The sequence below is a fragment of the Myotis myotis genome, unplaced genomic scaffold, assembly GCF_014108235.1.
Source record: "Myotis myotis isolate mMyoMyo1 unplaced genomic scaffold, mMyoMyo1.p scaffold_m19_p_5, whole genome shotgun sequence".
Taxonomy (NCBI): domain Eukaryota; kingdom Metazoa; phylum Chordata; class Mammalia; order Chiroptera; family Vespertilionidae; genus Myotis; species Myotis myotis.
In genome coordinates, this window is record NW_023416357.1 from 79,936,586 (window position 1) to 79,953,165 (window position 16,580).

General features: G+C 44.1%; 1 protein-coding gene across 3 annotated transcripts in view; it reads left to right on the plus strand.

Moving 5' to 3' along the window:
• The window catches only part of LOC118656485 (cytochrome P450 3A12-like), a 203,134-nt gene that overhangs the window by 163,768 nt on the left and 22,786 nt on the right, over nucleotides 1–16,580 (plus strand). For 2 of the 3 annotated variants that reach the window (XM_036309918.1, XM_036309919.1), the window contains exon 4: nucleotides 12,289–12,388. In XM_036309918.1, the coding sequence (XP_036165811.1) occupies nucleotides 12,289–12,388 (100 nt within the window). Of the gene's footprint in view, nucleotides 1–4,651; nucleotides 4,844–6,994; nucleotides 7,089–9,142; nucleotides 9,196–12,288; nucleotides 12,389–16,580 lie in introns of those variants that run through there. The other variant, XM_036309917.1, reaches the window with a different exon arrangement.

A 16,580-nucleotide genomic window follows, 5' to 3' on the forward strand; every position in this document is an offset into this window, starting at 1 on the left:
AACAAAGTTAAAGTAATTACACAGGTCTGAGAAACATAATGTCCTCATCAACAGAGAATGGCTTATCTGCTTTCTTGGTCTCCTTAGCAAATGGTCAAAGTTGAATCTCAAATAACATTCAAGGAAGCATGAGGCTCAGATATCAGAATAATAGGACAGGCTGTCAGGGACCCAGGAATGTGAGGAGCACTATTAGGCTGATACTCCTGTCCTTTTATAATGTTAGCTCCAGTGGCACCTCTTCTGGGAAGCCCGTCCTGACATCCACTGGCCGAGAGAATTGCTCAGAGCATGAGGAGGCAGAGTTATTTTGAAATTATTTGTGCATTAGATTCAAATTTCACAGGATACAAATGAAAGCAAGATGATGTGTCTGTAACTCAACTAGCAGTAAAGTAAAACTTGATCTTGCCAATTCCCAGCAACAAGTTTTTTTTGTTTTTTTTTTTTGAGTTATTTGATATATTATTTCTAAAATATATTAACGCCGCAGGCACCCTGTGTAACCCACAGGCCACATATCTTAACATCTTTCCCCTTCTAATATGTACACACATGTACAGAGACAATTTTCCACAAAAGGAAAGTGAATTTTGCTTTGCTTTGAACACCTTCACCTATGTTAGTTCAACTAAAAGGGATAGCGTGGTGGGGTTACGGAGAGATCCGAGTGGGCGGTGAAGTGGCTGGCTGGGCAGCCTGCAGAGGCCCGGGGAGGCGGGAGGCTGGGCCGTGAGCCACCGGCCTCCCCCCGCCCCCTCTCCTGGCCACCAGGTCCTCAGGGCCTCTGCAGAGCCCTTGTGCCTCCGCAGACTTCTCATTCCTCAGGATGGTCTTTGGTTTGCTCCCGATCTGGCTGGCTGTGTTTGGTCTCGTGGTGTCAGGTGTTGGAAGGGCTACATTCATCTGTTGTTTTGCTGGTCCCTGTGGGAGCCTCACTTGCTGCGCTGTGAGGCGACTCCCTGAGGGTATTTCTGCTCCTGCTGCTTCACCTGTTGTACGATTTCCCTGATCTTGCGCTGTGCGGTCTGGCTCGCAAAGAAATGCCCAATAATTCTGACGATCACTTCCTCGTTTTCATCCGGCGTTTGGTCACGAGGCATGATGACTTCTGCGCTGGTTAGGTTCTGCAGTTCATTCACGGTTTTGCCGCCCTTGCCGATCACCCGGCCAGCAGTGGAAGAGGGTACTCTGATGTGGGCTTCCAGCTTCACCTCCTCTTTGGGGTTAAAGAAGTTTTCTTCTTTCAGTTTCCCAAAGATCCGGCCCTGAGCCTTGAACTGGGCTTCTGGTGGTCCGGTGATGATGACCATCCTTTCGCTGATGTCGGGGCCTTCCGCTGGGGCAATCTTGATGGAGGCGCCCGCAAACCGAGCCAGCTGCTTGATGTGCGCGCCCTTCTTCCCAATGATGGCCCCCGCGGCCTGGGTCTGGATGAAGAGATTCACAATCTCCTGCTCCGGGTAGGAGTGACGATGCGGGAACGGGCTGAACTGGTGAGGGGGGTACAGGCTGGTTGGGCCTGTGGTTGGTGGAGATGTGGCAAAAAAAATATGGAGGAGATGGGCAAGTTGATTGGGATCAGTCAATTAGGATTAGTTTCTATGCCTGCTGTGTTCAGTCCATGTGCCAAGACTGAATATTTGACTCAGGATCCTTGCCCTTGAGGATGGGGTCTGTATGGTTTGTAGCCCATAGTCTGGCATGACAACTCCACATAACATTCATGCACTTGGCCTTAAGTCAATGCACAGATGAGTAAATGTAGTCCTGCATTGCACTTTCCAGTGGAGCTATGGAATTTAACAGGTACATCTGGGAGAAAACCTTAACCAGAGATGAAATACTATGATGGTAGAAATTTCAGATTTCATAACAAGCTTCCAAATAAATAAAGGGAAGTGGGTAAGATAGTTGGACTTTCTGCATTTTGCCAATGAGACATCCACCCACTCCAACTTGCAGCCCTGGAGAATTTCTGGCCAGAAGGATCTAAAGAATTGGTGACAGATGAGTATCACTTTCTGCAGAAGGACTGAAAGTGAGAAAGGATAAAAAGAGAAGGAAGTACACAAACAGCTTAAATGTCTCCTGTTTCTTTGAGTTTTAAGAACATTTAAGGTTTCCTTTGTACATAATCCATGGTTTCTCCAGCCAAGCAGACACAGAACATGAGTCTGAGGGATGACAATGAGCTGGTAGAATTTCCAGACCCTCAGTATTTGGATTTCTTGCATCAGGAATGTGGCAGAAAGTTCACAGGTGACACTGACGCTATTGCAGCCCTACACCTACCAGCTCTTCACAGCCCATTAGAAAACCCCCACTAGTCAAAAAACAAGGAAGCCATCTTCTCTAACCCCTCTTGCCTCAGAGAAAAACACATGCCGTTTCTGGGGTCCTTGTGCAGTGCGTGCTGCCCAGAGGGACATTCGCAGTGTCCGTGGTGGCTATGGTGTTCAGGACTCCCTTGGCCACCCAGCTGCTGTTCTCCTCTTCACACCCATGGTCTTGGACTTGCAGTCTTTCCAGAGGGAGGGAGCCATTCTTTCGTCATGAATCTGTCTAACCCTCTGTCTACTGCAGGACCCTCTGAGGGGTGGGACAGGAAGCAGGATGAATTGATAAGCTTGGTGTAGCCATCGCCATCTTGACCATGTCCTGCCTCTCCTTCGGGGGCAGGGATCAGCCTGAATGTGCAGCAATGATGGCTGAGGCATAGCCAGGCCCTCTTGTTGTATTAACCATCTAGTAAGATGAGCGGTCACCAAAGAGCCACAAGGAAAGAACATGCAGGGAACCCAGCAATATTACTTCTACCTACTTAACTCTGCCAACATTTCTCAATACACACTATACATAAAGTGCTCTGCTAGGCACTAGGGACATAATGGTAAATAATACCCAGGCCCTAACCGGTTTGTCTCAGTGGATACAGTGTTGGCCTGCAGACTGAAGGGTCCCAGGTTTGATTCCGGTCAAGGGCATGTACCTTGGTTGCAGGAGGCAGCTGATCGATGTTTCTAACTCTATCCATCTCCCTTCCTCTCTGTAAAAAAATCAATAAAATATGTTTTTGTAAAAAATAGTACCCAGGATGTGCCCTTGAGAAGCTCTTATCTGGTAAGGGAACTTTGTATAGAGACTAACAGTGATGCTGGACAGTAGAGAGGTGGATATTGAATCCAGGTTCACCTGCCTGCCTCTTGAAAGCCAAGAATGAAGAGACAAGGGCTGGTGCAAGGAAAGTTGATTTATTCAAGAGTTGCCAGCCTGAGAAGACAATGGACTAATGTCACAAAGACAACCTCCACATCTCAGTGCAGGCAGGGGTTTTTATGAGCAGGAAAGGGGAAAGCAGAACAAAGGAAACCAGAGGGAGAGAAGGAGTGAGCTGTGGGTTCTCTGTTGAGGGAGTCAACACAGTCTTCTCAATAACCATCTTGGAGCCAGTCAAGTGATAGTCTGGTTTTTGTTATCCTGATTTTAGGGTCCAAGGTGAGCAAATCTGGAACTGAAATGCCTCAAGGCTTCCTTTCCTCCTAGACTCCTTTAAGCAAACAGGCTGTTTATGTAGCTACATGTAAATTTACAAGTCATCATTTACAGAAACAATGAGTTTTTTGTTTGTTTGTTTGTTTGTCTTGTTATTGTTAATCCTCACCAGAGGATATTTTTACTATTGATTTTTAGGGAGAATGAAAAGGAGGGAGAGAGACACAAAGAGAAACATCAATGTGAGAGAGACATATCCATTATTTGCCTCCCGCACACACCCCATTTGGGGCCAGGGATCAAGCCTGCAAACTGAGGTACGTGCCCTTGACCAGAATCCAACCCAGAATTGACTGGAGGCCCTTATTCTGTGGGCTGATGCTCTAATCACTTAGCCAAACCGACTTGTGCCAGAAACAATGTTAAAAGAATGGTGGGGTATGTTATAAGGACAATAATAAAATTGACTGCAAAGAATAGAATTGCCCAGAGGAGGAAGAGGTTGTATCTGTTCAGGGAAGTTGGTTAGGAAAGACTCCAATAGAAGGGGTTCTGTCTGAGCTGAATTTTGAAGGATGAGTAGGAGCCTTCTAGGTACACAGAGACATTTCTTAGCAAAGGAAACGTCATGGGTAAAGATCTGTAGACCTAGCTCAGTGGTTCTCAACCTCCTGGCCCTTTAAATACAGTTCCTCATGTTGTGACCCAACCATAAAGTTATTTTCGTTGCTACTTCATAACTGTAATGTTGCTACTATTGTGAATCGTAATGTAAATATCGGATATGCAGGATGGTCTTAGGCGACCCCTGTGAAAGGGTCCTTCGACTGCTGAAGGGTCGCGACCCACAGGTTGAGAACCGCTGAAGCTGGTTTAAAGGATTTCAAGTATTTTTTTAGTGCAAGCAGCTATGGAGTCAAGGGCAGTTGAAAGATACAATGCCAGTGGCTCTGCTTGAGTTTCTGTAACCTTTGGGCTTACCGATAAAATGGAGTTGTTTATTGATTTCCCACAGAATATGAACTCAAGGGAGATAAAAGTAGGAGTGTCCATGATGCTTTGCCAACTGTCAAGTTGGAGAGATCATACCAGTTCGTGCACAGATGGCCCTATTGGCTGAAGCTCAAGCCCCACCCCCTCTCCCAGTATATAAACATCCAGTCTCACAGACTATCCATGAATTGGGAAGGGAAACTCTCAACACATAGACCTGCTAAGAAGAGCACACACCAACACAAGGAAAACTCAGAGGAGAAAATCTTGGAAGGAAAGTGGCCATGGACCTGATCCCAAGCTTTTCCACAGGAACCTGGATTCTCCTGGCTACCAGCCTGGTGCTCCTCTATCTGTGAGTTACTGTCTTGGACTTGGGGAGCTCATCGGGCCTCCCTTCCTCTTATCTATTTTGGAGACCCAACAGTTAACAGAGGGGTAATTGCTTAAGTGTTGGGTGCACAAACACCAAAGGAGGTATTACTGATCTTACCCTGATCTACTGAAGGAGAGACATCTCATGTTCACCCAATTCCCAGCTTCTGTAGTCTGGAGGGTTTGCTGACATTACTTGCTCCTGGGGGTGATTTTCTGATTGACTGACAGTTTGGGGAGGCCAAGACTAATCAACCAGAATTCAGCAGAGGCAGATCAAATTCAGCTCACTTTTGTGCAGTGAGGTCCTTGCCCCTTTCGCAGCTCCAGGGGTCCTGCAGGCAGGAGGGCCTGGGGTTTTGTCTCATTATCTTCACTTTCCAGTTCGGTGTCTGCTGCTAGAGATGTGTACAAGGAATGGCCCTTGTGTCACTAGGCTTGTTCCTGCTTCCTCCCTCCCACTGCCTGGCATAATTGGCACCATGTACGAGGATGCACCCCAGACTTCGGGGGAAGGGGGCAGGGCGGGAGGCCTGGAGACTGTCTCACCTTCTATTCACACTAGCTCTTTCCTCTATTCTGTCTCTCCCCTGACACTCTCCTCCTAAGAATTAGTTCCCACACTCCGTAAAAGGCAGAACTGTTACCCCTAAGTGAGAAAACATTAGAGCAAAAGAAACTAAGCAGAAATCTTGAAATTGTATTCTTTTCTTTCACCTTTTTCTCCTAGTCTTTGGGGAGGGTTGGCATCATAGAGATTTATTTTACCCCCAATATGAAATCTGCTAACTGCCTACACAGGCATGAGCTCAAAAGCCATTTTGGATTTAAATATTTTTCCATTAAGTTACAGTACAGGAGGATGACTCAAACCATCTAGCATCCTTTCAAGTGTGAGATTCCTGGCATCATGAAACAGGTTGGGGGAGGAGTCATTTTGTAGATATGGGTAGGGAAGGCTCCCTCCAAGTCCCATTTGATCTCTATCTCAATTTCACTTTCATTAAAAGTAGGAAATCATGATGACATGAATAGAGAAAATATATACTTTGTTTCAATTCTATGAAAGAAATTTTATAAATAGAGTTTATTGTGGCAGCATATATACTGTCTGATGACATTTTAAAATTGATTGGTAGTGTTTAATTTCATTCTATGTAATCCTAGATTTTTTTAGTGAGATAACACTCTTTCTAGCATGTTCTCTCTGAAGGATAAAAAAAAGCATTGTTGGTTCAGAATTTTTGGCTGCAAAAGTGTGTAATTAACCTCATACTTCTAGAATAATATCAGGAATATGAGTCCATTGTACAAATATATACTTCTATGACATAGATTGTACATATGTTTTTAAATATACCTGCCCAGCCAGTTATCTTAATGTCACAGTGCAGGTGAGTAAGCGAGACTGTGAGCCAGTGTGACAAGAGAGGCATCCAGGTAGCAGTCTGGATGGGTTGGGAGAATATTTCTACCAGATACTCCTGGTCCTGGTCTCACAGGAGGTCAATAAGAGGGCAACAGTGCAGGCATCTCATCTGCTTGAAGCCTGCGGATAGGGACACCATCAAAGTCATACTGTGTGGTCTGGGTCTGTCACTAGACACTAGCACCACTGACTAAACAACATAGTCGTCTTAGAAGACACTGGTACAGCAGCTGCACCATGAGTGAGTAGCTGTAGAGTAGACAATGCCCTCTGTTGGCAACACAATGTAAGTGCAATAAAAATGATTGGCTTTCCTGTTAGCCCCTTTATTTGCACCAAAAGCAGCATTTCTTTACCAAAAAGAGGAAGCTGGAAAGAAAAGTTAATTTAGCCCACCTTCTGCCTTGATATGGAACTATGTGGTTTAGACACTAGGCCAGATCACAAGGTGGGATCAGTGTTGCTGACACATTCACTCAATTGCTTGGCCTCCCTTGAGAGTTTATGTAACATGTTGAAAGTTCAGAAGCAGAAGTGGGTTTAATTGATTTGCCATGGTAATTATTGCTGTGGGAGTTGTTGTTACTACTTATCACCGACATGTTCATTCCCTAGCTTGACTCTTGCAGTTCTGAGTCAGTGCTGGCCAGCCCCAGGACCTGATCCATAATCTGTAACCGGGCTTTCTCTTTCATTTAATAGATATGGGACCTATACACATGGACTTTTTAAGAAACTGGGAATTCCTGGGCCGACACCCCTACCTTTTGTGGGCACTGCCCTGGCCTACCGTAAGGTGAGTGCTGTTTGGCCTTCTTCTTTTGCTTTTTATGGTTCCAAATTGCAGCTGAGTTCCCTAGTAAAAGGGCCTTGCTCAGGAGGAAGTTCTGAGGTTTCACACTTTCCAGAAAAGGCACCATAGGCCCCACCCTGCGCAGGCCAGGTTTACCCCAGGCTCAGTGGCAGCTGTCAGGAGCCTCAGGGGTTGGCTCATTGGGGCAGCAGAGCTCTCAGCTAATCCAGCTCACACCTTGTCCCTATTTGTGAGCATCGTGAGGAGCATTTTCTTTCTGCGAGGTGCAGGTTCCCAGGAAGACAGAATCACACTTAGGATTAGGAGAAAAGCATGAGGGATGCCTGGGAGTGCCCCATGAAGTCGGATGTGCTAGAGTCAGACTTTCCTGCTCACAGGATATGCTCTCAGTGGTCGGCAAACTCATTAGTCAACAGAGTCACATATCAACAGTACAACGATTGAAATTTCTTTTGTGAGCCAAATTTTTTAAACTTAAACTGTATAGATAGGTACATTGCTATTAACTTAATTAGGGTACTCCTAAGGCTTAGGAAGAGCCACACTCAAGGGGCCAAAGAGCCGCATGTGGCTCACGAGCTGCAGTTTGCCGACCACTGCTAGGTAGCCTTTTCTTGACTCCTCTTGGATAGCTTTGAAACTTCAGCGTATTAGGCAGCCCAAGTTGGGGTTTAAAAAACAAACAAACCTAAACCAAAAGCAGAGTTATATGAAATTACTAGAAAGGAGATGATTTGACAAAATTATTTTAAAATTAAATTAACTGAATGGCCCTAGCCGGTTTGGCTCAGTGGATAGGGCGTTGGCCTGTGGACTGAAGTGTCCCAGTTTCGATTCTGGTCAAGGGCACATGCCTGGGTTGTGAGCTCTATCCCCAGTAGGGGGAGTGCAGGAGGCAGTCAATCAATGATTCTCTCTCATCATTGATATTTCTCTCTCTCCCTCTCTCTTCCTCTCTGAAATCAATAAAAATATATATTTTTAAAAATTAACTGAATGGAATGTCCTAGGTGACACATGGACTGTTAATTTTGGCAGAGCCTTTGTGATTAATGCTGCCCTAATGCTTCGCCCAGGGCCTGACCCTTAGACAGAAAGCTATGAGCTCATGTTTATTAGGCCAGTGGGCAGAGTCTTCTGTGCAGGCTGCTCTCTGCCTCAGATTTTCTTTCCTGAAAGAGAGAGGCTTGATTCTCAGATGCTCATTCTCCCAGGTGAGGTCTCAATGCCTTTATTAGTCTAAGAACTTTCCCTACTGAAAAGACAATAATTTCCTGTCTACCTTTCCCAGATCAACTCCTTATGGCTGTACCCCCAGACCCACATTTCTGGGACCTTCCTTTGCATAATTAAAATATCAAATATCTGAAACTTAGCAACAGGAAGATGTGTTTTTTTAATTACAGAAGTGAAAACACAGAGAAAGTGTTTTAATTTGCTCTGTCCTTCTGGAGTGATGACATTTACCAATCTTTTCTGTGTTGAGGTAGAAAACTGGAAAGCGAGTCACTCACTCACTCACTTCTCACTCAACAAAGATGCCTTAGACGTGTTTAAACCTGCTAGACTAAAAGTGGTCCCTGGTGTCTTAAGCTTCCTAATGCTGCTGGGGCTCATGAGATAAATGAAAAGGATGCTTGACCAGGAGGTCAAAGAGTGTGCAGGTCAGTCTTACTCTCCCTCAGCTTCACTTCTGGAGTCTATGGAGGTAATAATTCTGGGGTTATGAGATTCTAGAGACAACACATGCACAACAAAAACCCTTTAAAAAGACAAGGAGTTACTTAGTATCATAGACAAGGGCAAGTCGAGTGTCAACACTACTTGGAGAAAATTCAAGTGTGATTTTAAATTCTGTGTTTCAAACATCTCCATTTTCTCTCTGTTCCCCAAGACACCTCTGCATAAGAGCTTCCTTCTATCTGCCCGTGAAAGACAGTAAGCCTAATTTCCAGGGATTTGAGTAATATTGGTCCCAGTTAGAAGTAGAGTTCAGTACATTTAGGTTAATAATCTAATTTTGTTTCTCCTTGCAGGGTTTTGGGACTTTTGACATGGACTGTTTTAAAAAGTATGGAAACATGTGGGGGTGAGTATTCGGGACACTCTCCTTGGATAGACACGGTTTTGATTGGGGACCCCATGGCATGCAAGACAATCTCAGCCCAGAGCCTCTGGGATAAAGCCACCTACTGTAAAGCTTTTGGAGGCTTGTCCTCTAGGACCCCAGATGTCACCAGGTTTCCGGGTCTGCATTCTGAATCAAGATGGGGAGTTGCAGGTTATCATTCTCTCAAGACTTTAATGGCCTAGGGACTCCTCGCATCACTTTCTGTCCAGTGTCTCATTATTTCCTTGTCTCCACTTTTCTTCCCTTAGGTCTCTTTTAATTGAATGAAATGCATTATTTCAGACCCTTCTTCTTTCAGACTTTAAAAAAAAATCCTAACCTGAGGATATGTTTTTATTGATTTTAAAGGAGAAAGAGAAAGAGGGAAGCAGAGAGAGAGAGAGAGAGAGAGAGAGAGAGAGAGATGTTAGAGAGAAACATTGATTGGTTGTCTCCTGCACATGTCCTGACCAGAAATCAAACCCACAACCTTTTGTTGTAGAGGACAACACTCCAACTAACTGAGTCACCAGGCAAACCAACTGAGCCACCTGGCCAGGGCAGACCCTTCTAAACTATCCTCATAAATGTCTATCATAATCCCTTACCCACATGATTGACTATTAATTAAAATCCAAAATTCTCCATTTTAAATTTGCATTTGTTATATCCTTTTGAAAAAGAGCTGTGGGTCTAGGAGGAGGTAAACAGAATGGGAAACCATATCTGCTTGGCTTTGTTTTTACTTCCTCCACACATATGGAGTTTGGGTTTTAAAAAATGTTTAAGCCAAGACTTCTCAATAGAGGCTTAGTTTATACAAGTATTGCGTTACCTACCCTATTCTACTGACTTTGAAGAGTTGTAGGATTTTGCAAAGTGGTCTTGGCCAGTTTTAGCGGCTGTTCCCACTCGGAGCTGCTGGAGGTGTGGTGAGAGCCGCAGGAGAGGTGTAACGTGGTGTTGTGTCCTAAAAGCAAAGAGGGAAAGACTTTGCTTCTCAGTACTTTCTCATACTCTTCAAATCCGCAGAAACAATAAGGTTCTACTGAGCTGGCAGGGTCCAGAGAGGCTACGTAGAGGGAACACACAGCACTGGGTCACCACTGGCCCAGCTCCAACTGCCCTCCCAACATTGACCACTTGTGAGCTCAGCATGGAGTCACTTTCATTCTTTAGAAAGTGGTTCTCGCGCTTGGGTGTGTATAAGCACCAGCTTGGAGAGTGTGTTAAACATGCAGATTCTTGGGGTTTAGTCCCCAGCAACACCGAATCCGTAGTGTCAGGGCTGGGTACCAAGAATATGAATGTTGCCTGGTATTGTAACAAACTCTAAGGCTGGTGTGAGGTCATAAATGTAGAGGGTTACCCAAAACCTTGTGTCTCTCCACCCAGGTGTTTTTGAAAAACACGATGGGGAGAAGGGAATCATCCAAGAAATATAGTCAATCAATCTGACCAATCTAAGTGCCACCGCAATTACTTATATCAGTGCTTCAACACTAAATGTACTTGACACCCACTTACACCTTCTGAGCTTCAGAAGATATTTTGGAAATGGGCAGCGTTAAGTGCAGGGGTCCTCATCCACTTTTATATGGGATCACAAAACGGTTTGAAAGTCCTCTGAGGTGTCAAAGAAAGAATAGATAAGACTTGTGGGAAACCTCCCATTATATTCTAGTTAATGAAATGATTTATAGTAAAAAATAAAATGCTAGAGGACAGTGTTACTAAACTTATAGCAAACCTCATGTAATTCAACTTATAGTAAACCAGCCAGGAGATGGCCAGGTTGGGAAATATCCCAGAAAGAGTCAGCTTGTGTGGTGTGTGTGTTAAAAGTGGCCCTGCTGCTGGCTGAGGTCTCCTACATGGGGCCCGAGGCCCACTTAGGACCCACAGATAGAATAAATATAATGAAAAGAAAATATTTTTAAATGAATAGTGCACGCTCCTTTGTATGTTTTATTCTCTTTGTCCTTTGTTTTAAATATTTCTAAACTTGATTCTACCAACCAAGGACTTCTCTCTAATAGTTAAAATACTTCCTTTAAGCAATTGTAAACCAGTAAACACACTTTAGAAAATAGGGCAAAGTAATCACTCATATTTCTACTCTATTTTTTTTTTACATTCCAAGTCTTTTGTATTTGCAGACATATTTTCTTGTATTTGTGATCAGTATGTCTACACTTTTCATCTAATACTATGTCATATGCATTTTTAATGTTTTTATATATCTTCAAAAGTATATTTTTAAGTAACTGGGTGGGTGTGTATGTTCTTTTTTTCTGTTCTCAGATAATTTACTGGCCTTCTTCTATTTACTAACTTAACTTTCTTTTTGATAACTTGATAATGAAATATTTGAAACATACAAAAACTTATAAAGATTGGTATAGGAAATTCCCACAAAAACACCACCTGAATAAACAAATTTGGCAATGAAGCAGGATACAAAATTAATACCCAAAAATCTATGACCTTTTTATAAACCAATAATGAACTCAAAGAGAAACTAAAAAAACAATCCCATTTACCATTACACCATAAAAATTAAGATACTTAGGAATAAACTTAACTAAGTAGGTAAAAGACTTGTACTTGGAAAACTACAGGACATTGAAAAAAGAGATAGAAGAAGACATAAACAACTGGAAGAACATACCATATTCATGGATTGGTAGAATCAACATCATTAAAATGTCCATACTACCGAAAGCAATCAACAGATTCAATGCAATCCCCATTAAAATACCAACAGTATATTTCAAAGACCTAGAACAAACTCTCCAAAAATTCATCTAAAAAAAGACCCCAAAGAGCCACAGCAATCCTGAGAAAGAAGAACAAAGTTGGAGGGAGAGAGAGGTAGAAATATCAATGATGAGAATCATTGAACATAGGCTCCTGCATATACCCTTCTGGGTACTGAGTCCGCAACCCGGGCATGTGCTCTAACCAGGAATTGAACCGTGACCTGGTGATTCAGATGTTGACGCTCAACCACTGAGCCACACCACCTGGGCTGTCCTGTTCATTTTAATCAGCTCTTTTTCCCCAATTTAGGTTCTATGATGGTCGGCAGCCTGTGTTGGCGATCACGGATCCAGACATGATCAAAGCAATCCTAGTGAAAGAATGTTATTCTGTCTTCACAAATCGGCGGGTAGGTATTCATTCCTTTTAAAACTAAATTGTTATTTATATTTAATATTGAAAAAATAAGAAACCAAGATGGCGGCATGGGTAAACACCAGAGTTTGCTGCCTCGCAAAACAACTCAAAAATACAACTAAAAGACGGAACAGACATCATCCAGAACCACAGAAGGCTGGCTGAGTGGAAATTCTACAACTAGAGGGAAAGAGAAAAGCTTACGGAGACTCAGAGGAGGAGCGTTGCGGAAGTAAAATACTAAGGTACAGAGGTGCACGCGGAGTGGGCTGGTGACTGAGGGTGCAGTTGTCTTTTGCAATCGGGAGGGAGTCTCAGGCTCTGAGCTCCAGTTCTGGGTGAGTCTTTGGGGACATAGACCTATACGGGAGAAACTGGACTGTCTGGCATCGGTCCGAACTCTAGGGCAGCATTCTCTCGGAGGTGCTTGCAGTGATTACCAGGACATTGAGAAGCAGAGCCTCTGAGGGCAGGACTGAGAGCAGCCATAACTGCTAGCCCCGCCCTGTTGATCCTGTGAGACCCACCCAGCCCAAGCCCTGCAGGGAGGCTTTTGCTGGGTAGCCTCAGGCAAAGGCTAGATTAGCACCTCCCTAGAGAACCAGGAGCGAGTGTGCCCAATGTTCAGCGTGGAACCATCCAGTTTTCACCTCCTCAGACCCTTAAAGGACACACTCAGGGGGCAGACTCAGTGAGCACCAAAGCCCCATTGAAGCAAGTCTTGCCCCAGAGGGGTGTCTCCAGCACAGAAGTTCTCCCACTGCAGTCACAGCTGATTCTCACAGCCAATTGGCCTGGAGGTCAATTCCTCCCAGTGTTACCTACAACAATCAAGGCTTAACTACAACAAGACTGTGCACAAAGACCACAAGGTGGTGCACCAAGAGTGTCCTCCTCAGGTAATTGGGGAGGCTGAACCACTGGGCCCTAGAGGACACTTAGCACAGAAAACTACTTTATCAACACAGGGAAGCATAAAAAAATGTGAAGACAAAGAAAAAGGACACAAATGACAGAAATGGAGGAAAGCAAATGACTGGATATAGAGTTCAAAACCACACTAGTAAGTTTTTTCAAGAACTTTCTAGAAGCCGCCGATAAATTTAGTAAGACCCTCGAAAAGACTGGTGAGACCGCCGATAAATGTAGTGAGATCCTAAAGAAATCTAGTCAGACCCTTGAGGTTATGATAAAGGACCAAATGGAAATTAAGCATACACTAACTGAAATAAAGGATGTTATGCAGACTCCCAACAGCAGACTAGAGGATCGCAAGAATCAAGTCAAAGATTTGAAATACAAAGAAGCAAAAAAAACCCAACTGGAAAAGCAAAATGAAAAAGAATCCAAAAAATGAAGATAGTGTAAGGAGCCTCTGGGACAGCTTCAAGCGTACCAACATCAGAATTATGGGGGTGCCAGAAGAAGAGAGAGAGCAAGATATTGAAAACGTATTTGAAGAAATAATGACAGGAAACTTCCCCTACCTGGTGAAAGAAAGAGACTTACAAGTCCAGGAAGCGCAGAGAACCCCAAACAAAAGGAATCCAAAGAGGACCACACCAAGACACATCATAATTAAAATGCCAAGAGCAAAAGACAAAGAGAGAATCTTAAAAGCAGCAAGAGAAAGAAACTCAGTTACCTACAAGGGAGTACCCATACAACTGTCAGCTGATTTCTCAACAGAAACTTTGCAGGCCAGAAGGGAGTGGCAAGAAATATCCAAAGTGATGAAAGCCAAGAACCTACAACCAAGATTACTTTATCCAGCAAAGCTATCATTCAGAATTGAAGGTCAGATAAAGAGCTTCACAGATAAGAAAAAGCTAAAGGAGTTCATCACCACCAAACCAGTATTATATGAAATGCTGAAAGGTATCCTTTAAGAAGAGGAAGAAGAAGAAAAAGGTAAAGATACAAATTATGAACAACAAATATGCATCTATCAACAAGTGAATCTAAGAATCAAGTGAATAAAGAATCTGATGAACAGAATTAACTGGTGATTATAATAGAATCAGGGACATAGAAAGGGAATGGACTGACTATTCTTGCGGGGGGAAAGCGGTGTGGGAGATGCGGGAAGAGACTGGACAAAAATCGTGCATCTATGGAAGAGGAGAGTGGGTGGGGAGTGAGGGCAGAGGGTGGGTTGGAACTGGGTGGAGGGGAGTTATGGGGGGAAAAAGAGTAACAAATGTAATAATCTGAACGATAAAGATTTAATTTTTAAAAAAGAAAAAATAATAAACAGGAAGTTGTCAGAAAATATATCCATGTAGGTCCCATGTCATGTACCCTTCATTCTGTTTCTCCCAATAGTGATGTCTTATATAAGTATAGCACAACATCAGAGCAGGTATTTCACACTGGTGCTATCCAGAGCTTATTCAGATTTCGATATTTTTATCTGCACTCATTTGTGTGTGTGTTGCTTATAAAATTTTATCATACATATAGATTTGTGTAACTACCACCACAATGAAGACAGAACTGTTCCATCACCATAAGTCTTCCTCTTACTATTCTTTTATCGTCACAGTGTGTAGCTTGCCCTTTCCTTTATGAGAGTCCTATGCAGTGCAAACATTTTTTTTAATTGATGAAGCCAATTTATCAATTTTTCCTTTTATGGGTGCCTTTTTGTGCCCAAGTCCAAAAACTCTTCTCATAGCCCTAGGCCCCAAAGATTTTCTTCTATTTCTCTAAATATTATATAGGTTTATGTTGTACATTTAAGTATATGATCCATCTTGTTCTAATTTTTGCATAAGGTGTGAACTGTAGGTCGAGGTTCTTTTTTTTCCGTATGGATGTCTATTTGCTGCAACACCATTTGTAAAAAGGTTATCCTTCACCCATCAACCCCCCTCCCCCCCCCCCCCCCCACACACACAACTCCTCCTAAGGGAAGGATCCAGGAACCAGCTCATGCCCAGCTCGGGGGAATGTGTGGCAGACTTGCCTAGAAGATGACTGTCTTGGGCTGCAGAGCCAGAAATGGCAGCGGGAAGGAAAGCAGGGAGGGGAGGCCAGCACAAAAATATAGGCCTCCTCTCTGAATGGCCCTCGTATTGTCTTCCTAAACCACTATATCTGCGCATGTCTCATTAGAGTTAGACCTAAAGCAGCCCCACCTGCACATCCACCTGGACCCCAGATCCTTGGGCACATACCTCACATGCTTGTTTATCTGTGAAACAAAGTTAATGTTTCTGGTGGAGAACTGGCCCAAAAGACTGTTGTCTGAGCTTGGTGTCATGTACTAGCAGGTGGGAGGGACAGGTTCTGACCTGCCAAGTCCCCTAGCAATATGTATCTTGAGAAGAAGTGGACTGTAGGACTTGTTGGAAACAAGGGCAGGTCCTATTTAGGAGGCGCTGGGCTGGAGCAGATTACAAGGGAGTTTGGGTTTGTTCATCTCTCCAAAGGTGCATGGTTTGGACCTTCAGGCAGCCACCCTGATACTAAGCACTCACCGAACAGCTGCAGGGAACTGGGCTGGTACTATGCACAAGCCCAGCCACGTACGCCAGTGTTGGCTGCTGGAGTAGATCCCATGACTCAGGGTGGTAGCACAACTCGGGGCAGCTCTAGTGAGCGTGGAGGGCGGGAAGGCAGGGCTCAGGATGCTAGAATCTGCAAGTGTGAAATCCTGTGGAACTATCAGCAGCAAAACCAGCAGGGTGTTCACAGAGGCTGTGCTGGCTATTGGTTTCCTCAGCAGCTGTTGAGGGCTGGTGGGGTCTTCTGCAGAGCAGGACGTGGGAAATCATGACTAGCAGTTCCTTCTCTTCTTTGTTCTTTGCTGTCACTAGATTGTTCATCTAAGCCAGCAGAGTGGGCATAGTGAAACTGAAGCAGGCCATTTGTACAGCGCCCTGAAAGGGTAGAGAAAATTGGCACTTACCCTGTTGTTCCTTCCGCAGCAAGGGCAAGTCTCTCAGGCTGCGGAGTTCCCTCCTGGCACCGAGCGGTGCTGGCCTGGGGGGTGACATGATGCAGGCAAAAGGAAACCATTCTCCCTACCCATTCTGTTCAGTTATTCTCAGGGTTGTTTTGTGTGTTTTTTTCTCCACTCGGTGGCTGAAGATTCTTGAATGAACTACTGAACTCTCCTAGACCTATTTTTGTGTGTGGATAGCTGTCTAATTGTTCTTTGTGGGGCAAAGGAAGCTGGA